Source organism: Pituophis catenifer, unplaced genomic scaffold, assembly GCF_029215685.1.
Source record: "Pituophis catenifer annectens isolate HBS135680 unplaced genomic scaffold, rPitCat1.0.hap2 SCAF_2, whole genome shotgun sequence".
NCBI classification, from domain to species: Eukaryota; Metazoa; Chordata; class Lepidosauria; order Squamata; family Colubridae; genus Pituophis; species Pituophis catenifer.
Genome location: NW_027256882.1, coordinates 228906849 through 228929648, shown reverse-complemented (window position 1 = coordinate 228929648; position 22800 = coordinate 228906849). Strand labels below are relative to the sequence as shown.

At 37.1% G+C, this 22800-nt stretch overlaps 1 protein-coding gene across 1 annotated transcript in view; it reads right to left on the bottom strand.

Moving 5' to 3' along the window:
- Positions 1-1119: 1119 nt before the first annotated feature.
- The window catches only part of RORB (RAR related orphan receptor B), a 137250-nt gene continuing 115569 nt past the window's right edge, over positions 1120-22800 (bottom strand). Inside the window, exons 5-10 of the mRNA XM_070935607.1 lie at positions 7937-8058; positions 5704-5836; positions 5124-5231; positions 3341-3451; positions 2573-2685; positions 1120-1275 (exon numbers count right to left, since the gene is read on the bottom strand). Of these exons, the coding sequence (XP_070791708.1) occupies positions 1120-1275; positions 2573-2685; positions 3341-3451; positions 5124-5231; positions 5704-5836; positions 7937-8058 (743 nt within the window). The remainder of the gene's footprint in view (positions 1276-2572; positions 2686-3340; positions 3452-5123; positions 5232-5703; positions 5837-7936; positions 8059-22800) is intronic.

The following is a 22800-nucleotide window of genomic DNA, read 5'->3' as shown; positions in this document are numbered from 1 at the left end:
TTTTTTTTTTTTGATTTTATAAATAACCTCCTAGATTAGTGTTGCTCAACCGTGGCCATTTCCAAGGGTATAGACTTCAACTGCCAGAATTCTTAGCAATGGCCATACTGGCAGGGGAATTCTGGGAGTTGAAGTCCACATACCTAGAAATGGCCAATGTTGGGAAACACTTCCCTGGATGATTCAGTTTTATTAGAATTTATAGTGGAGAGGTGATCAAATGGTGCGTAAAAATATTTTCCTGGTTCTAAACATGGTCTAAAGGATAGAACAGGTTGAAAAGTATGAACGTTGGCCTTCCCTGATATATACTGCTCATAGATAAACAGGACATGAAGTTTCCCCATGTGTCAGAGAATCCATATGGGACTTCAGTATTTCAGATTTTTCCTTATTCCCCCTCCTCCTCAGGTTAACACATAGGGTAATGGACAGTCCCCAACCATCTTTGTATACTGAATAGGGAAAAAGCGATAGGGCAAGACATGAAATACTCTACTGCTTTGAAATGTGCTTTGTCCACTCTTGCCAAGAATTCAGGGAAAGCAGGGTCTTTTAAAGTCTGTATGAAGCCCTCAATGCATTGATGCCGCACACACAAAGGGAAAGTCCATGACTTTTTGCATACACATACACACCTGTTTCCAAGACAGCTACAAATTGCCACATGCATTTAACTAGCTAAAACATAGAAATAGGTAAGCCTAGTTTAGTGAATTTTCCTTAAATTATATTTGACTAAACAGAGTAATGTTGCAAATTACTCCTCTGCTTTCTTTTATATCTACAATAAACATCTATAAACAGTGGTCTCCCAGAACATAGCCCCAATAAAATAAAAATAAACAATAAAGATCACACCCAGTATTCTATACTTGCAATTTTCTGGTCAGTTAAAAATTAAAAAAGGGGGAAAAAAATTAACAAAAAGAAGAGAAACCAAAGAGGCTCCAGTCAGGAGTGCATATTTACATTCTTCAAACTGTAGCGGTGAAAAATAATTCTATTAAGTGCAGGACATTCCTAGGTTTGCAGTAGTGACAAGTTTTAAAGAAAGTCTTCATGACAACAATTCTTTTGTCTGATCAGCGATGCATTCCAGGAGCTTTCACTTTCCCTTCACTTGCAACCAGTGGTAGAATCTGGATTGAACAGTTCCTTGTATAATGGAGGAAAAAGTGTGTTCACTATATCAGGATGAGATTGTTTAAATACCTGCAGTTTTTCTCCATGCAGGTTGCAAAGTGCAGTGATGGTTGATGTCTTGGCTACTAACTGGAAGGCAGACAGAGAAAGATAAACCAAGAATTTTTTTTATTCGAAATCAAAGAGTGCATAAATGCATACTTTCAAATTCTTCGAATTTTTACTTTTAAAAACATGGCAGTAGAATTTAATTTGGTGCTGCTTAATAAAATTGCTGACTTTTCTTTGTCAACTGAAGCTAAAGCCATATGTTAAACAGTTCATAAACAAAACACATGTTGCTTGAAAACATTTAAATCATTAAAATAAATTTTAGGGAACCAAAGATTAGCTAAGTCAATTTTAGGGAAGAAAAAGTGACTTGCTAGAAAGACAAAACCAGAACAACTGTGACAGACATTCTGTCAATTAGGCTAATCAGTTAAGGCCTTCTTAATACACTTGAGAAGCTCAAGCAGGAAAACTCAAATGGAAACACCTCATTTTATGGTGAATGTCTGTTTCTCCCATGAGAGGGTAGCTCTGCATCCTTCCATTCAGCAGGAGAAAAATTGCAGTAGTGACATCATCAGTTCTGAGGGGAGCCAGAGGCAAGATGACTTTTGGGGACCCCCTTGCCTAGCTGGGCCAACAATGTGCTTACTCAACTTTCAATATTTTTTCCCCACTTGCATAATCTCCTCCTTTTCCTCACTTCTCTGTACCTGTCAAGGAGGTGAGGTAAAGCACCTGTCAAGGAGGTGAGGTAAACCTACAAGTTTATCTAACTGTAGAAGAATAAACTTACACTGCAGTCAAGGCTGCTCCTTGGAGCAGCTTTTGAAAGTAACTTCCCCTTCAAAGTTTAGTAGTAAGCCTAACAAATCAAACACTGCCTCTGGGAAAGGAAAGACAATAAAGGCAATAGTTAGAGAAGGACCTTGCAGAGAAGACTCTCTGTGACTCGTGGTTTGACTCCCGTGGGTGCTTCTGAGCTGCAGAGGAATTCCAGCAACACATGTCCAACTATGACATCTGCTCTTCCGCATGAATCTACTAAGGCCCATAAATATAGTGGGAAATAGCTTGTTAGAGGTGAGGAACAGTTGTTCCAGGAACAACTTCTGCCAGAATTGGGCCCCAAAACCAGTTAAGGCATTACGTCAAAATTAACCTGCTGTTTAAGCAAGCTTCCCCAGGCCTATACATTCCTTTGATGTCATTGACAATGCTTTTCCAAGTAAGTCTGGGAATCATTACAACTGAGTAACTGCTTTCTTTACTGGGGAAAACTGCCATTACAAATGAGGGAAAGCAAATATCCTAGTATAGTTTTATTTCTAGGGATTGGGTTCTCTGTGAATGTCATTTTGTATTGATGCTCTACCTTTGCCAAAGTCTCATCATCAAGATGATTCTTCTGAATCACATGTTGAAGTGCAAAATAAATCTTTTCCTGAAGTTTCTGGACCTTCCTTGGTTCTAAGAGCCAAGCTCGATCTGGCCAAACAAGACAACAAAATTAAAATAAGCATAAACATACGTCATTAAAAGGTAGAAAGAAGATTCATGGTAATTAGTTTAATGTTCAGCAATTAAATATCTCAGGTTTGTGAAGGAAGTGCACCCATTCAGTTTCAAATCAAAATCTAATTACTTTGAATTACACAAATGATGCCTTTTCATTTTGATGTGAAATCCTCAATGCACTTCTCTAATGGACCAAACTATTAATGCCATAGCTGTGCCATGCAATGTTATCATTTCTAAAGGAACATAGTTTACGATTCAGAAGTTGATCTATAAATTTAAATGACATTGAATTTAAAGAATTTTCCAAGGAAGAGGTACTGACAAACTACCTCCAGGTAACAATCTGTCCAGTTCACTCACTCATCATGTTGAGGGTTCCTGAGTTACAAACAATGAGATCTATGGGGCACTCAAGAATGACATTTTTCTGGGCCTAGCTTCTGAATTTATAACATATACCACATTAAAAACAAAACACAAAACAGATTATATCAATCCAGCCTTCCTTAATTAAGTTAATATGCCTACATGGATTATGTGCTACAGGAAAGACTGACAGTGGTACATTTTGAACACAGGATGAGTTAAAAAAAGAAAAGGAAAATCAGTTGCAGGAAATCACCTGGTGATATCAGAACAGCAGATGAAAACAAGGCAATTTCTTCTTCAGTCAGCTGCAATGAACACAAGTTCTTTGCAAAGTCAAATGCTTCATTCACAAGGTCATCAGAACCTACAAGCAACACAGATAACCAGGTCAAGTTCTGGAAATGCCTTCGGAGTGTGTATAGGATTTATACAGCTCAACTATTAAGCACTGTTGTCAAGTTATTAGCCAGCCTCCTATATGAAATTTCTGGGTATGAGTTTGATAGTAGCAAGAATGAATCTCACACTCACATGCTTCAATTGGTTAAGCTTGTATACTTTATGGTTGAAGAGAGCTAGGCTTCCATTCAGCTCTATCAAGTGGTGGGATTCAACTGGTGTAACAACAGCTTCGCTGAGCGTGCGTTTCATTGATCATCGGAGCTACCAGTTCGCCTGAACTGGTCCGAACCAGCTGAATCCTACCCCTGGCTCTATCAACAGACTCAATCGTTCTGAGTCCTGGCTCCGCTCAAGGGAGTCACATAAACCATGAGAACAATACTGGTGGGATTTCCTGTCATTTGCCCATCAGTTCTGCATGCTGCTGTCTTAAACACGCACCTCAACTTTAGAGATGGGATACCTGAAAGAGGAACTTTAGTGAACAGCTATCAGGTTTGTAATGGAGCAGCTAGTCATTCACCTATCTAAACCACTTAGGGCTATGAAGACAAATTGTGACCTGTCACTCAATTACTTATTATACATCTAATGTGCTCATTCAGTTCATATAGTCTACGTAGAAATAATTTCCCCCTTTCAGGTTAAAGGTAAAGATAAAGATTCCCCTCACACATATGTGCTAGTCGTTCCCGACTCTAGGGGGTGGTGCTCCTCTCTGTTTCAAAGCCGAAGAGCCAGTGCTGTCCGAAGACATCTCCATGGTCATGTGGCCAGCATGACTAAATGCCAAAGGCTCATGGGACTCTGTTACCTTCCCACCAAAGGTAGTCCCTATTTTTCTACTTGCATTTTTTATATGCTTTCGAACTACTAGGTTGGCAGAAGCTGGGACAAGTAATGGGAGCTCACCCCATTACGCGTCACTAGGGATTCGAACCGCTAAATTGCCGACTTTTCGATTGACAAGCTCAGCATCTTAGCCACTGAGCCACCTAACCTTTCAGGTTAGGTATCCACAAAAAAAGTGAAGTTACTTTTTAAAACTTTCTGAACACAGTAGAATTTGTCATCTCACAAAATAACCTCTGCCCTTCCATATGTCTATCCTGAGATCAGACATAAAAGCTGAGTCATGGATTTGCATCATGATGTTATGATACATGTTTGATCAACCTGCCCTCCTCATTCCTACTATGAATACCTTGACTCCCTCACCCTAAATCTTTATACTTCTCCTTCAGCATGTATGTTTACTACCTTATACCTTAATCTGATTCTGATCTAAAATCCAAACTTGTACCTTTTCCAAATCTAGTACAAGTTTTCAGCCTGTATTTTTTTTTTAATAATTTGGCAGTAGCTCATAAATCTACGGAAGAAATGAATTTCAATTCTGCCAGATGACATAGCAAAAGCATGTAAAATAATTACTGAGTAAACAGAGATTCAAGAACAAGAAAGTTGGTTTGCTGCTATTATATGGAACATAAGCAGAATATCCTAATAGGAACTGGATTTTATTTCTCATCCGAGAAAATAGATCTAGCAGAGTCTTGGTCCCCTAAATATTACACTGAAATAAATCCCAATTATTTACAAAGCCTTCAGTTTTGTAAAAACAACCTGCCTACCCAAAGCCTTGAACATTTGCATTCCTCCATATTTTCCTTCAAACAAGACGGTGTTGTTGAGTGGGTTGAAGGCACGACACATTCTCACTAGAACAACTTCCAAGCAGCCTGAAATGATAACAAAAGTCCAGAAATATTAGACAGAAATATCCCAACAAGACAGTATAGCCAGTTCTGTATTGTAAAAGTACTATCTCTGATATTTGATGAATGTTGTAAGAAGAGATATATTAAAGCTTTATTCTAGAAGAATATTGAGTCACATAATTTTTTAAACTTTGTCCCACTAGGATAATTGTTTTATTTATTAAATGTATATGCTACCCATCTCACTGTTGAATTGGCTTACAACATCATACTTTCAATCACTTTTATGTGCAGCTAAACATATAACATTGGTGTTTCCACAGGACAGACACTGCAATTTTCTATTTTGCATTCTGATATAGAAAAAGAAATGATGGTAAGAAAGTGTAATTTTTACTAAGCGTAACAGGTCCTGTATCTTTATCTTCTTTTATTGATCACATATTAATGTTGGTTAAGTATTGTAGACTGCAATGTAATCTCCTCTACAAACCTGATTTGAGAAGTAGAATCTGATCATTCTGACAGAGTTCCATGAAGCCCGTTATCCGTTTTGCAAATTCCACCACATACTGAATCGCATGTGTGATCTGGATTGCGCACTGCTGCCATAATGCTTCTCTTGACTTCAAGAAGAAGTCACATGAAAAAGAAGGAAAGCAGAGAGAGAATGCTCTTTAAATCAGATTATGCTGTTGAAAATTGGTAACAGATTGCCAAACATCTAATGTTTAATGCATCTGACTAAGGTTCCGCCCCTAAAACTAAGTTCCCTTCCTCCTCTGCCTCATCCACTCCCCACATGGATACTGTTGGAGAATCTGTTACCCGTTTAAATAATGTCATTGTCCCATTCATTGTGGCTCTTAGTCATTTAAAAAAATATTCTCATTCCCCACAGCTCCATAAAATTTGTCCACCCTTGATTCATATTATGATCATCATGAATGGAGTGGCATGGCGTGGTGTGGCGTAGAGTAGAGTAGAGTAGAGTAGAGTAGAGTAGAGTAGAGTAGAGTAGAGTAGAGTAGAGTAGAGTAGAGTAGAGTAGAGTAGAGTAAAGTAGAGGAGAGGAGAGGAGAGGAGAGTAGAACAGAACAGAACAGAATAGAATAACAGAGTTGGAAGGGACCTTGGAGGTCTTCTAGTCCAACCCCCTGCTTAGGCAGGAAACCCTATACCATTTCAGACAAATGGTTGTCCAATCTCTTCTTAAAAACTTCCAGTGTTGGAGCATTCACAACTTCTGGAGGCAAGTTGTTCCACTGATCAATTGTTCTGTCAGGAAATTTCTTCTTAGTTCTAAGTTTCTTTCCTTGATTAGTTTCCACCCATTGCTTTTTGTCCTGTCCTCAGGTGCTTTGGAGAATAGCTTGACTCCCTCTTCTTTGTGGCAGCCCCTGAGATATTGGAACACTTGTATCATGTCACCCCTAGTTCTTCTTTTCATTAGACCAGACATACCCAATTCCAGCAACTATTCTTTATATGTTTTAGCCTCCAGTCCCCTAATCATCTTTGTTGCTCTTTGCACTCTTTCTAGAGTCTCAACATCTTTTTTAAATTGTGGTGACCAAAACTGGATGCAGTATTCCAAGTGTGGCCTTACCAAAGCATTAAAAAGTGGTATTAACACTTCATGTGATCTCGATTCTATGCCAAGTAAAATGATTTGAACCCTTGGATGTTTAATAGGTCCCTGTTTTGTTTAATTAAGGTGTCAGCTTCACTCTCATCATGCTTATATTCCTAGTACTTTGATTCCAATCACCATCTTCTCTAGAAGGATAGACCCATAATACAAGAAAGGAATACCACTCCTTAATTAAACCCAGGAATGGTTTTTGAACAAATTCTGCATATTCTGGGTTTTAGAATATTTATTAATTCAATTTGTATGCCGCCCCTCTCTGAAGACTCAGGGCGGCTATATGCAGATAATACCTTAGTTCTGCCAAGTTCCTAACACAATAAAATTATTTGACTCCACTTTTGATATTTCGCTAATGAGGAAATTACAAGTGGAAATCACAAAAGAATAGAGAATTAGAAGTTCAGTAGGGCACACTTCATTCATTGTTCTAAGTGCACATTCATCTGGAAACTTGCACAATTAAATACAGGGTACTAAACATACAAATTGTGTACAGAAATCTTGTAGTAACACAAATAAGTAACAGTGCTTTCAACAATTCATAGGATGCCAGAGGTGATAACCATATGACAGGATATTCGGTTTGTTTGAAAACCTTTTTCTTTCCACTCTGCTTATAGTGGGCTTATTTTCTGAGAGGGAAAAGAGGCAACTCTATTAAAAGGAAGAGTTGTAGTAGTTGGGATTTTAATCGTACTCCTTACAATAAAAGGTGAGTAAGAAAGGGATGTTTGCTGTACCTACAATAAGCATTGTGTAGAGAAAATCAAGTTAGTGCCTCGGATCATCCAGTAAATTAAATTCAGGAAATATAAGGGGAAGGTTTTCCCTCTGCCCCTACAGAGCACAAGTAAACTGCAGAAACAGAACTGAGGGTAGGTACTCAAAGTGACAGACACAACAGGTTAGCACAAAAAATTAGATGGAGATTAGGAAGTTTATTTCATTTTTTAAAACATCTTTATTCAATTTTGCAATCACCATAGTTATAATCATGAATTCAGAGAGGCAATGCTTTCTTTGTGGTAAGAAAGAAACAAGACATTTTATTGGTTTGGGGGTTTTTTTGTACCTTGCTCTGGTATATTTTGATTTCTTCATATGTGTGGGTTTGCCAGGCTAGCTGGTGTAGTTCCTCCATTGTATACTGACACGTCTCCAAATGGGACTTAATTATATTCTGTGCAATTCGATCTAAGAGACAGGAACAAATAGGATATAACTCATAACATTTGATTTACAAATAATTATACATGTAGTTTTATATATCAGATCCCAGAAACAACATCAAAGCTTTCTGTCCAGAAGAGTGCAATGCTAGGAACAGCTAAGATCCTATGTGGAACCTCAAACACTCAGGCCTCTGGTAAAGGGCTTGAGATTGAGGAAGTCACAGACCACTCATAATGGCGAGGAGGGAATTTACACACACACACACACCTACATATACAAATGCGCACTTTAATCATGTCATAATATACACTATTTTGGTTAGAAAGACAGGATAAAAATCAGATAAAAATATTAAATAATTTTATGAACTCTATATGCGGATGGCTAGAATCACTGTCTTTCACCTGAATGTTTCTAGCAGTAGTTCATTGTAATGACCCAAACGTGCTTTTTTCAAGAGGCAACTGGACTTTCTGGTTTTTCTTTGAACATGTTTTGCTTCTTATCCAAGAAGCTTCTTCAGCTCTTGGATAAGAAGCAAAATGTCTTCAAAGAAAAACCAGAAAGCCCAGTTGCCTCTTGAAAAAAGTATCTTTGGGACAGCCATCTTCTTTCTTTATCTTTATTTGATTTATATACCGCCCTACTCCCGAAGGACTCAGGGCAGTGAACAGCCAACCGATAAAATACATAAATACAAAATTTAAAAATTTTGCGGGACCGCCTTCTGCCGCCGATAGCCTCCCACCGACCAGTACGCTCCCACAGAGAGGGACTCCTCAGGGTGCCGTCAGCCAGGCAATGTTGTCTGGCGACCTCCAGAGGGAGGGCCTTCTCTGTGGCAGCTCCTGTCCTCTGGAACGATTTGCCCCCAGAGATACGAAGGATATCGGATATCCGGGTCTTTTGCCGTGCCCTGAAAACTTTTCTTTTCCATCAAGCAGGGCTGGCGTGAACCCCCTCCCCCTTTTTTAGTCTTTTGTAGTTTTTTAGTTTTTAAATTGTCATTGGGTTTTAATTGAATTGTTTTAAATTTGGGCCAGTTATGTAATTCTTTTAATAATTTTAAATTTTGTATTGGTATGTGTTTTAGTTCTGGCTGTGCACCACCCTGAGTCCACTAGGAGAAGGGCAGTATACAAATTGAATAAAATAATAAATAAATAAATAAATAAATAACAGAATAAAACCAAATTAAACAATTTGGCCCAGACAGATTTAAAACACCCCAATCATTTAAAAACAGATTAAAATTTTCATATTAAAAAAGAAAAAGGGAAAAGATTAGGCCAGGCCCGCCAGGTGGAATAAAAAGGTCTTGAGAGCGCGGTGGAGTCGGAGTCCAGCCATGACCTGGATGACTAAGAATCTCCATAGACATTCATTGCAATGACTTCATTTAGTGAAATGTTATACCAACAGTCCCAAGTGATATAAGATCTTGAAGTTAGTTCATTGTGCTATCCATTCATGTATAAGTTTTGGGCAGGCATTCAGGTTATAAATGTATAATTTTGCAATCAACAGAGAATGTGATTATCATTCCCCTTTGAAATTTTCTTGGGCTAAAATAATAAATTCAAGGATTATGAGAGATTGAAGCGCTGCAACAAAGTTTCCCCCCAATAGCAGATACAAAAAGCTATACTGCACACAAATAGTAGGACCTGGGATACGGAGTTACATAATGTTGCTTTTTCAGCCATTTTAAATTATGGAAGAATATCGTCTTCCTGGTTTAAGTATTGGCGCTGTTGAATAAGGAGTAAGATATGACAAAAGTCACACAATAGTCTTGATTGAATATTTGATTGCAACAGCAATGATTTAAATGATCCATTAATTTTTATTCTTATTATGTCATGTCATGAGGAGGCGATAAGCCACCTGGGAAAGCAAAGGGAAATAATCAAAGTCGTTAAAAAGCGAAAGTTAGAATATTTTGGACATGTGATGCAACACCCAGAAAAATACGGCATCCTTCACTTAATCCTCCAGGGAAAGACTGACGGTCCAGGCAGAAGAAGAACATCATGGCTTCAGAACCTAAGGGACTGGTTTGGACAAAACTCAGCAGCACTTTTTCATACGGCTGTTGACAAAAATAGGATTGCCACCATGATCGCCAATGTCCGATGACAGATATGGCACAAGAAGAAGAAGATTATGTCATGTGTAGATGGGTAGATGTTTCAGTATTCAATTCCTTTGCATGGTGAGTTACTGAATTTTGCTGCTTACTGCTGAATTTTTACTATTCATCATAAAAGAACTGGAGCTTTTGGGGGCCAGAAAATAAATTCGGTATCTTTTCATCTGGATTTGATAAACAATTTACTTCTTTTTTATTGAACTTGGCAAAAGAAATGATAGTGAATTGACTGTTTAGAAATATATGCTGTGCATTCAACATACAATTACAGAATTGTAGAGGTCTTTATAGGCCAATAGCGTGAGACAAGTAATCCAGGAACAATAAATCCGTCAACGTTTGCAAGGTAAAACAAAGCCTTGCTCAAGACAGATGTTGGTATAATCATCAATCTTTTATTAAGATCTCCCTTTAGAAGTGTACACATTAAATAAAAGCTACAAAGTTTGTACTTCCATCTACTTGTGAATCAAGATCACTTGAGCTGTAGTGGTTAGCATGTGGCCCATGATTAAAGGGGTTTTGTTTGTTTGTTTCTACAGGTCAGTCTTGATTCTGTGCAACTTCCTGGACAAGTCCCTGCAGTTTTCTCAGCAACATATTTGGAAACGGTTGGCCTTCTTCTTAGGAGTTAAATGAAGTGATTGACTCAAAATCACCAAACTGGCTTCATGCCCAAGGCAGGACTAGAGCCCTATATACCAATTTGTGGTTTGATGCTTTAACCACTACACCAAACTGGCTCTCAGTGCTTAAAGTACACATATATAATGCTATACAGTCCATATAGAAAGGAAGTTTCTCAGATTGTCAATTGACACCTGGAATACTTATCACTTGTCAATTGACATCTGGAATATATACAGCTGCCAGGAGCATTTCCATGTCATGTGAAATACATATTAACCAGATATCTGTATTATGATAGGACTAGGGGGTATCTAGAGCTTTTGATAGACCTCTTACTTGGGACACTGGCTGTTGTTTGAACTGCCAGTGGATTTAGCATATATTCTATTTGCGTTACAATTGTGTCATAGAAATGACTTTCCTGAAAAGTGTTCTCTTCCAGTTTAACAGGGATTTCGCAATGTAATCATATAGCAAAATGTCACTTTACAATATTAAAAAGGTGTTTATTTATTTATTTATTTATTTATTTATTTATTTATTTATTTATTTATTTATTTATTTATTTATTTAATTTTTTATACCGCCCTTCTCCCGAAGGACTCAGGGTGGTGAACAGTCAAAATAAACATATATATAAAAATGTGAATAGAAGCAATAAATAATAATTAAGTCAATTTGGCTTATCAGTTAAGTTAAGATCTTCAGAATAAAATTTACAGAATTAGGAAAAGGAAAGAAAAAATTAATTATGCCAGCCCGGCTTGGTGAAAGAGGAAGGTCTTAAGTGCCCGACGGAAAGTACGAAGATCTGGGATTATTCTTATCCCTGGGGGTATCCTGTTCCAAAGGATAGGTGCCCCCACAGAGAAGGCTCTCCCCCAGGGAACCACCAGTCGACATTGCTTTAGTGATGGTACCCTGAGGAGGCCCACTCTGTGGGAGCGTACTAGTTGGTGGGAGGTTATAGGTTGCAGAATGTGGTCTCGTCTATGGTCCAATTCACTTTCTGATTTATTACATTTCCAATGATTGCTAAAATCTACACTTTATTTTGTAAGGGTGGTTCATTCATAATAAAATGATTTGCTAGGGGAAATGGCAGGGTATCATTTACAGTGCTGATATCACAAAGGTGGAATTAGGGAGCACATAACTTTCTTTTCTAATACTACAATACCTTATTTTTAAGCTGTGGCATACTTTTCAAAACAAGAATATCTTCAGAAGTAATTTATGACTAAGTTATGAATATTTCCTGAACTTTAAATAAATGCTTGGAAATACTGGAGAGGTAGAATCAGTTAGACCAGGGGTACCCAGCATTGGGCCGCAACATGATAGAATCCATACAAACAGACAAAGCCCCATCCACGGGATGCAGGCAGCATGTGAAACAATGCACCCTCTGGTCCATGGAAAAATCTCTCTCCACGGAACCATTTCCCGGGTGCGGCCCAGTTCCCTAAAAGGTTGGGAGCTGCTAAGTTACACTTTAAAGTATTGTAAAATAAAATATTGTTAGTTTAGTGGGACAATCTTGATCCATAATATTCCTTATTTCTCTTTTTTATACTTCACTTTTCTCCTTCATTGGCTTTATGAAGTATCAGCTGCTCATTTCTTAACTTTCACATTTTTTTTTTTTAATTCTTGGGAAGTGTGAATGATTTTGCCAAAGATAGTTTGCTTCTTACAAACTTCTTAGGAAGTAACTGACATGCTTTTTTTAAATGAGCAATAATACTTTTTTTACAATCTTAAACTAGGAAACCAACATGATCACACGGGCACGGATGAGAAAATCCATATTAAATAGAGTTTCTTTTTTTTAATAGTTGTTAAAAAAGAAACAACATAAGCCTAGTCAGTTTTTGAAATGAGAAGAAAGAGGCTGAATAGAGAAAGGATACAGAATTCCTTCTTTCCAACATTTATCTGATTTTTTTTTTGCTGTAAAAATTAAGAGAATTGAAGCCATGCAGGTGAAAAAATTCTACTGTAGCTGAAAATGAATACATGAAAAAAATGCCACAAGAGCATTATCTGCTTTCTGTCTTACTATCACTCTGTATACTATAATCTTGATCTCAAAATATATATGGTTTATATGATATGTAGTGTGAGTTTTAGATTGTGAAAATAGTCTAAGATTAAAATATTTGAGAACAGAAAGTGGTGTAAATGAGACTTGTATGTTGAAATCATTATTTCAATGTGTGTCCATCTCATTTCCTGTCATAGACTCCCTAACATTTATCAAAACCCTTTCATTTATCTTAATTTTTTCTCAATTCAGATTGTACACTGATAGTTGTAGAAACTTCCTAAATTAAGAAACCTATATAGTTTAAATTAAGTGGATGAAGGCTTTTGAAGAAAACAAAATTAAATGTTCTGATTTTTCAAGCATTTTGGTTTATTTTTTAATCATTGTTGTTAAGTGTTCGCTGCAATTTAATTCAATTTGATACTTTCATTTTAAATTGGTAATCATGAAGTATGAGGAGGAGACTTAGCCATGACTAACTGATAAAAATTAAATGAAATTTCTGATGTGTCAGAATACAGTTATTTTGAGAAAACACAAAATAGAACTAAACTCCTGGATACATGTGGTTAAAAAAAGGAATAAATTTAGAACGCGGGGATTATCATTTTTAACAATGGTAGATTCTATTGGCCATGGTTCTACCTCTTCTGAAGAAAATGGGATCATGCCATCTCCCTTTACAGAATGGAATACAAAAAAGTACAAGCTTAAATAATACTTTTAAAAGCGAGAAAAGACACATGAAAGTTTGCTGGTGGGATCTAGAAACCTGGGCAATTTGTGTTGTTTTTCCTTTATTACATTTTCCTTTAAAACATTGCAATTAACAGAAAATTGGAAAGTCTTGAAAATATTGCAACATTTTAGGAGCTAGATATCAGCTCTGGACCTACCCATCCACACAGTATTTCAGAATCTGGGGAAAGTGTCAATTTAATATTACTTTAGGTGTGGTGTAGGTGAAACTATCACAAAGTTAGGTCACTGATTTTTTTATTCTTAAAGTACTACAGTTTATTTCCACAGTGTTAGAAATTCTGAGGTTATGCCACCTCTGGTTTTCCAACTGGCAGCAATTCTTTCTTTCACTTGCTCTTCCTTTTTTAAACTCTACATTTCAGGAAACACAATTGTAGGTCAGATTCACATTTTTTGTTTGTTTGTTTGTTTGTTTTTTTGAGTGAGTGAGGACTCAAATAGGTTGGTAAATTATTGCAATTTCCAATTTAGTTTGCACTCAGCAGTCAATTATTATATACTGATCAGAGCATGGACACATATCCCTTCAGTTTTAGCAAAAATACAGCTGATGTTTATTTATTCAACACCAGCAAATGTTAAAACAACTAACTGGCAAAATTGGGATAAAAGATAGAAGACAGGCAAAAGAAGGGAGAAAGACAACTTGCAAAAATTAACATTTAGACCTGTTAAAAAGCACAGAACTTTTCAGACGCAAGTTCATTCCTGAGTGAGCATGTCTATCTTACTGTGTTTCTTTTTTCCCCTAAAGCACAATTTTGAATCAATCAATAGTTTGTCAAGTCCAACTGCAGAATTATTTCATATTATGTGATTTATTCTGTTTCATCTATGCTATCCTGGTTTGGACTTCCTTTAGATGTGGCATCTCTGAAATTGAAAGGACACACTTTTCAAACAGTGCCTTCAACTTCAAGTTAGAGATGCTATTATTCCTTCCCATCTTTATACGGAAGATTTTCTGGTCCCAATGACCGTACCCTTTTCAAGCACTTTATGCCAGCCTTGTAGGTGTGAACCAGTTGCTTTTCAGTTACGTTGGTTTAATTCCTGAGCTGTATCCATAATGTCTACCTTTTGAATGCTAGTCTACTGGTATGCTTTGTGAAATGTGTGAACATACATTGAGATGTTTTCTGACATAGAGTCTCTGTCTCGGTGCTCTGTCTCCCTGCTGGGCCTGTAGCTATTTTTCTGGAAAATTACTATGGACAGTTTTCAATTCCAGCACGAACACACACACACCAAAGTCAACCCATATCTCCAGATCAGAGCAAGCACACATGTCCCTCCAATCAGTTAGCAAATATACGGCTTTATTAATAACATCAAACCCAATTAAAACAGGACAAAAGGTGGACAAAAATCAGGACGAACGAGGGAGACATGAACAAGCAAAATTTTACGTTATTTTACATCTATAGCTGTATCTATATCAAAAGATATTAATTCCATTACCCTCCACCTAGAAACAAACAACCTACCCTCTAATAAACAATTTGTTTCAGAAAAAAAAATATCCTGTAATCTACAGTTTCTACACTGCAAGAACATATGGACTACAAATCTCGATAAGGGCAAAGCAATAGACACAATTTACATAGACTTCTGTAAAGGCTTTGATTCAGTGGGACATGACAAACTATTTCTAAAACTAAAATCCTATGGCATTTCCGGACCCCTACATAATTGGATAGCTGCTTTCCTGTCAAACAGACAACAAGTGGTCAAAATAGGGAATACCCTATCAAATCCTGCACCTATTAATAGCAGTGTCCCCCAAGGCAGCATTCTAGGACCAACACTCTTCATACTATACATAAATGACCTTTGCGATCATATTATAAGCAACTGCCTTCTCTTCGCCGATAATGTAAAAATATTTAACACCACAGACAATGCTGCTACCCTTCAAAAAGACCTTGACTTTGTGTCGGAATGGTCAAACAATTGGCAACTCCAAATCTCAACCATCAAATAGTTTTACACATTGGCAAAAAGAACCAGAACACAAAATACAAGCTGAGTGGATATGACCTTGTAGATGACCTTCACTCTGTCAAGGACCTTGGAGTACTGATATCTAATGATCTAAGTGCCAAAGCCTACTGTAACAACATTGCCAAAAAGGCATTAAGAGTTGTAAACCTAATCTTGCGTAGCTTCTTCTCTGGTAATATTACACTACTAACCAGAGCATACAAAACATTTGCTAGACCAATTCTCGAATACAGCTCATCTGTCTGGAACCCACATTACATATCGGACATTAATACAATTGAACATATCCAAAAATATTTCACAAGAAGAGTCCTCCACTCCTCTGCTTGCAACAGAATACCTTATGCCACCAGACTTGAAATTCTGGGCTTAGAAAATTTAGAACTACGCTGCCTTCGGTATGACCTAAGTCAGTGGTGGGTTCCTCCCGTTTCGGCCCAGTTCTCCCGAGCTGGTAGCCGTGACGATATGACATCACCAAACTGGACATCATCCCAAGCCCCCCCAGACTGTCTACTGTTGATCTCACCCCATTCCTAAGAGGCCTATAAGGGGTGTGCATAAGAGCACCAACGTGCCTACCATCCCTGTCCTAAAGTTTCCTCTATTTGTATCAATTTTATGTATCCAATCCATATTTATATTTATTATCTAATACTTTCTTGACAAATAAATAAATAAATAAACACAGGACTTTCCAGAGCTACTGGAAACAGCATTGTGGGTAAGTAGCATGGAGATTCCCCAAGGGATTGGCCTTCAGTTATTCTAGTCTTAACTCTTTTATGTATGTAATGGTAGCTGAATAGAAATGATACAGGATCCACCCTGTATTTTTGCACCAGAAAGGAACAAATTTGCTGTACAGGAAGGATGTGTCCATAAAATGTGAAAGAGCCCTTTGTTTTTCTTTCACAGGTCACTAGTAGGATCTTCAGGAGAAGAAAAAGATAACTGACTCTAAGAGTGAGGCAGAGAGGATAAATTTCTCTCATAATGCAGTTCACCCTAGGATCATGATGTCTTTTAATTATTGTTTTTGTCCAACTAAAGAATAAACAGATACTATCAGTAGTATGCTAAATGCTCCTCTGAAGCACTTTCTCTTTAATCGGTTTTGTTTTCCTCTTGAGAGAATCTTGCCTTCTTAGCATCCACTTCATATCCACAGGGACGAGAAGTTTGAAGTAGGCCACTAAAAATGCTGATAATCATCTTAGTTAAAATTGGTAATGAATTTTAATTGACTATTTACCCATAGGATATGGGTACATTGCTAAAAGTAATTTCAGCATACAGGTAGTCAACGTACGAGCACAATTGAGCCCTAAATTTCTGTTGCTAAGTGAAACATTTGTTTACTGAGTTATACCCCATTTTATGACTCTTCTTACCCCAGTTGTTAAGTGAATCACTGCAGTTGGTAAATGAATTACACAATTGTTAAGTGAAACTGGTTTCCTCACTGACTTTGCTTGTCAGAAGGTTGCAAAGGATGATCACATGACCCCTGAACACTGCAACAGTCGTTAATATGAATCAATTGCCAAGCATCTGAATTTTGATCATGTGACCATGTTGATGCTCCTTTTTTTCCTAAATAATAATCCAAATTGTTTTATATACATGTACATCTACCTTCCTTGGTTTTCAAAGGCATTTCTCAATAAATAATATCTTTTTGAAATAAAATCTATCCCATATGCATGCCTTAGATCAGAGGGCTTCAAACTTGGCAACTTTAAGACTTGTGGATTTCAACTCCCAGAATTCTCCAGCCAGCATAGCTGGTTGGAGAATTCTGGGAGTTGAAGTCCACAAGTCTTAAAGCTGCCAAGTTTGAGGACCCCTGCCTTAGATTAAAAGAAGTAATCCAAAATTCTATGCAATTAAATATACATTTCTAGAGCTTTCAGTAGGCCCTAAGATAGATAGTTCAGGATTGGCTCTTGAATTTATTTATTTATTGGGGAACACTCTAAATAAGTAGGGTATGTGCACACCAGTGGTGGGTTTCAAATTTTTTTACTTCTGGTTCTCTGGGTGTGGCTTGGTGGGCTTGGCATGGTTTGGTGGATGTGGCATGGTGGGCATGGTAGGGGAAAGATACTGTAAAATCTCCCTTCCCACCCCGCTCCAGGGGAAGGTTACTGCAAAATCCCCATTTCCTCCTGATCAGCTGGGGCTCGGGAGGCAGAGAATAGATAGGGGCGGGCCAGTCAGAGGTGGCATTTACCGGTTCTCCGAATTACTCAAAATTTCTGCTACCGGTTCTCCAGAACTGGTCAGAACCTAGTGAAACCCACCTCTGGTGCACACCACACATCTATTACAACTCTGAATGTTTATATGTGTGCACGTTCATAATGATTACCACCAATGCTATTATTTTAAGATTTGGTAAAAAAAAAATACTATTCTGAGAATCAAATTTTCTAAAAGTAGAACCCGGTTGGTGCAGTAGTTAGATGGCATCAGGCTAGAAACTGGGAGTTTGTGAGTACTACTTCTGCCTTAAATACAAAGCTAGCTGGATGACTTTGGGCCAATTACTCAGTCCTCTGAAACAATTTCTAAATGTAGCTCAGGGTTGAACTATGGAGTCCTCGGTGTTTTCTGAGCTTGTTTGCTCGCAGACAATTCATTCATGTCTGCAAACAAGCAACCAAGCTCAGAGATCATCAAGGACTGCACATAAATGTACTGTATTTTCAAAAAGGCACTTGTTTAGACCCCATACATGCAGAATCTCTTCCAGTGTTTGTTTGAAGACTTAAGTGTTTTTAAAATAAATTCTCTGCTAAAATCTCGTTTTGCAGTCCCTTAGACGTATTTTGCCCTGTTGAATGAGCTTCTGTTTGACTATTTAAGAGTTTCTTCTGGTGGTGGTTTGAGCTACTTTATTCTTACAAACAAAGAGGTATATGCTGCTGCTATGTTACTTTCTACTACACATCCTTCCATCACTTTGACATTTCCTCCTTTCATTTCCCAAACTGAAAATAGCGTAAGAGAAGGATTCTTATGATGATGTCTTCTCTTGGGATTGATGTCTGAAGCTACATTTATCACTCAGCCATTTGCTTACTGAAGGCAAGAATGTCACATTCCCATTATAACTACTTGAATTCTGTTAAATATTTCCATACAGAGTGAAGCCACTCAAATCCTTCCACTTGATCATCCAGGGTGGTTCTCTTTTCTTCTGATCTCTAGAGATGATGCTTCTATGCTTCAAGCCAAACAATCTAATTCCTTAGACACATTTTCTTTCTCTTTTCAATAAAATTGGCTTTGTTATAAAATTCACAGGTTATATTTGTTATTTTTTTTTCCTCTCAAAATTTTCTAAGTTCACATTTTAGGGCAGTGATGGCGAACCTATGGCACGCGTGCCGGAAGTGGCACACAGAGCCATCACCCATTGCTCTTCTGGGTTCCGGTGTGCACATGCACGCTGGCCAGCTGATCTTCACGGTGCGGGAGCGCCAAAACTGGAAGAGCAGCTCCTTGGCACGCATGTGCGCCAGCCAGCTGGTCTTCGTGTGTGCAAGAAGCCAGGGAACTGCTCTTCCAGTTTCTGGCACACCTACACATGCGTGCCGGGGAGCTGCTCTTCTGGTTTCTGGCACCCTTCCCACCTCCACGCGCACGCTCCCGTTTCAGCTCTTGGTGCTGAAAAGGTTTGCCAATATTTTTTTAGGGTAAAAAATATCTCCCAATTTAACGAGATAAAGATATTCTTCTTTATCCTGGGTTTACAAAACAAATCTTTTTTTTAAAAAAAATCCTAAAAGTTGAAAAGTTTTTTGTTTTTGAAACAAAAAATTGAAATTTCTGGATCTCCAAAGATCCAAGGGAGCTAAGCAAAAATTAAAATCTATTTATTCATTTATTTTATTTATTAATTTCTATAGCCACCCATTTTAGTCAATGACTCTAGGCAGCTAACAATTAAAAATTGTGTTGATATTTTCCCAACTTTTATCTCTTAATCATCTCAACTAAGCATTGTATTTACTTCTGTCACTATCCTAGATACTGCAATACAACCATGCTATCCATTTTACTAAAAAATTAGAAGACTAAATATATATATATCAATTTATGGTAAAGATTATGTTCCACATTTTCTTCCAAAGTCCTGTAACTATTTATAAATATTTTTATGTATCAGTGTTTATGAAATGATGTCAGCCACAACAGCTGAAATGAAGAGGCATGAGGATGAGATTATTTATTTGGACTGAAGTGACAGAATGTTCTCTATTTCCCGCATAAGTATTTTACAATCTAGTTACCCAGAATGAAAACCTAGCGTTGGGGTTGGCAACGATGGTGATTGGGGGAAATGATTATATTCTGTCTCTCACTTATTCAGGGAACCAATTCCATATAGACAACCAAAATCTTAATAGTAACATAATATGGACAGATAACATGGATTTTGTTTAGTTGTTTAAAGTTCTGCACTTATTTACAGAATTAGAATTTAAGGAAAGAGAAAAAAGAGAATCAACAGCCAGGTGGGTGGATTTAATTACTACAGTGATGGGTGCATGTTGGAAGACCTGAAGGACCAGGTTGGAGAGAGATCCTCCTGGATAACGTATCTAACTGGGAACTAAGAGTTGATACAATATGGTGGCACATAATCAATCAATCAGGATTTCAAAGTTGTATATACTATGTTTGGACATGATTCCCTCAATTTTTCTGGATTAGTCTGGGTGAGTATTAAAGGTGAATGAATAAGAAATAATAACCCATCAGAAGTATTTATGAAGTTCTAACCTTTGGTAGTGGCATTGCAATCTAAATGATTTTTAAAAAAATGTTTAATAAAATATAAAACATTCCATTTATATACAGACCATGAAATGTATAAAAACATATTACACTTTCTATTTTTCTCTATCGTGTAACATGATGATATGTGTTTTGGGGCACTACTATGGCAACAATCAGTAGATTTATAAGCCTCCCATATGAAACTCTTTCTTTCTGTTCAAACTCAGAAATAGAATCGGTCTTACACAGGCTATTAAAACAGCCATTGTATACCCATTAGTGATCAACTTTAATACTTGCAATTGTTAATAATTCTAATTGCCTTTGTGACCAAGAGGCTATTATCCTTCTTCTGAGTGAAATCTTCAAAAACCTCTAAGAGGTTTATAAAAATTTTACCAACAGTTATAGCTGTAGGAAACTGTCCGGTTCCTTTCTTGTGCTATTAATTGTTAGCTACTAATTGCTTTTGTATTTTCTCTCAATTTTAAATTTTGTTTTTATAGATATTACATGGTATGCTGATCTTTTATTGTGTGTGGTCTTGGAACGTAAATAACTTTTGACTGCTTTGTGTAGAAATAGAATGTTTCTCTTTTCAAGTGTGATTTATAATGCCTTTGACAAAGAACCTGTTGTTCAAAATGCATCAGATTATGCAGGAAATTAAGAATTATGTTTTCATTTTGTGTAGTGTGTGTGTGTGTGGGGGGGTGTGGAAGTGACTTTGATGGTGTTGGATCTAAAAATCTGCATCCTGTTGTAAAGAATCCTAAACAACTTTAGGGTAATTTTCTTCAACAGATCATATGACTACTTGCTATTTTCCTGTTAGAAATATGTTAGAATAGCTCATCAATTATGTATAAGACCTGAACTTAATGTGATACGATTCATTTTGGTTCATTTATCCATCCTTATTGGCATTTAATGTAATTTTAAGCAAACTTTCTAAGGATACTGTTTACAAAAGGTTGCCATAGGTTGTGTTTGCTGTTTGCTGTTGATATATCAATTTTAATCAGTTTATTTGAATTGATGGTTCCAGAAGTATAAATTGTGCAGGCTACTTATCTGCCTAACTTTTCTTGGTACTAGTTACACTTCAGTGTATTGTCGGGTTCCACCTACATAACTTATTTTATTTTCAGCTGCATTCTCAATCTTATATATCTAGAAAGGAGGGATTGTTTTACAATTTATCAAATTTCAGTTTTACATTGATTTTATGCAATAGGATACGGGTGGAAGCATGCAAATTTACAGCTTTTGTTGGCCTGCAGATCCCATCATCATATCATGCTAGCTGGAGGTGATAGGATTTGAAATCAAAGACAGGTTGAAGGCCACCTAAATCCCATCCTCTGAAAAGGTACCGCTTTTACAGGGTCTTAGAAGCAACAGATACTGAGTGACTAGAAAACATTGAAAATCAAGTAATATATACTATTGAGAATAGATACCAATTACTGAGAACTAGCAAGGGAAATAATTCATTGCAAAAGCCATCAGATATCAAAAAGAAATAGAGCCATTTGTTGAATTATAGATTTCAGAAATTAGCACTGTACTGTATTCTGCAAGTTGTTAAACACTCTAGCTCCGAGCCTCTTCCAAAAATTTAATGGTGAAAATGTACTGATTTTGTAATGACATCTTCCAGCCTAAGAGGATTTTTATCAGGCTTGAAAGACAGGAACAGTTTTGGAACAGCGGAGTCAAAAATATGTGGTTTCTCTAATATGTGCGGTTACACCATTTGATTTTTTTTTTTTTTATACAATGCTGCATGTAACCTCCTTCTTTGTGGGAGTCTCTTTCTCTTATTATTTTTTAGTTCTGTTGGTCCACTAAATCACTTTTGTGGATCAGAATTTCTTTAAATCTCTAAAGTAACATAATTGGGTAGAATCTGACCAAGACATAACATGTCACAGAGAACGCAGTTAAATAAATGAACAAATTTTTATTATATTGTTAAAAATAGTTCTTTTTTTCAAAAGCAGGCTAATTTATCCCTCACATTAATACTAGTCTACTTCAATATTAAAAATATTCCCAATTTTCTCTCCCAGATAGAGGGATATATTCCCAAACTTGGACTTTGACTCTTTTTCTGGTGTTTTTTTTACCCACCCCTCACAGAGCCTTCTCCTTCACTTCATGCCTTCCCCTGGAGCATAACATGGGACCAGGTTCCTTTGATTGGCAATTGCATCACCCAATCATACTGACCCAACTTGTTAGAACAAGTACAGAAAATCTGCTGTAAATCTGACGTTTTTAGAAGCTGGGGGTAGTGGGGGAGGCTTAAACCAAAAAAAAATTCTGCTTTTTTTTGTGGCATGGCCAATGCTGTGGAACAGGTGGATAT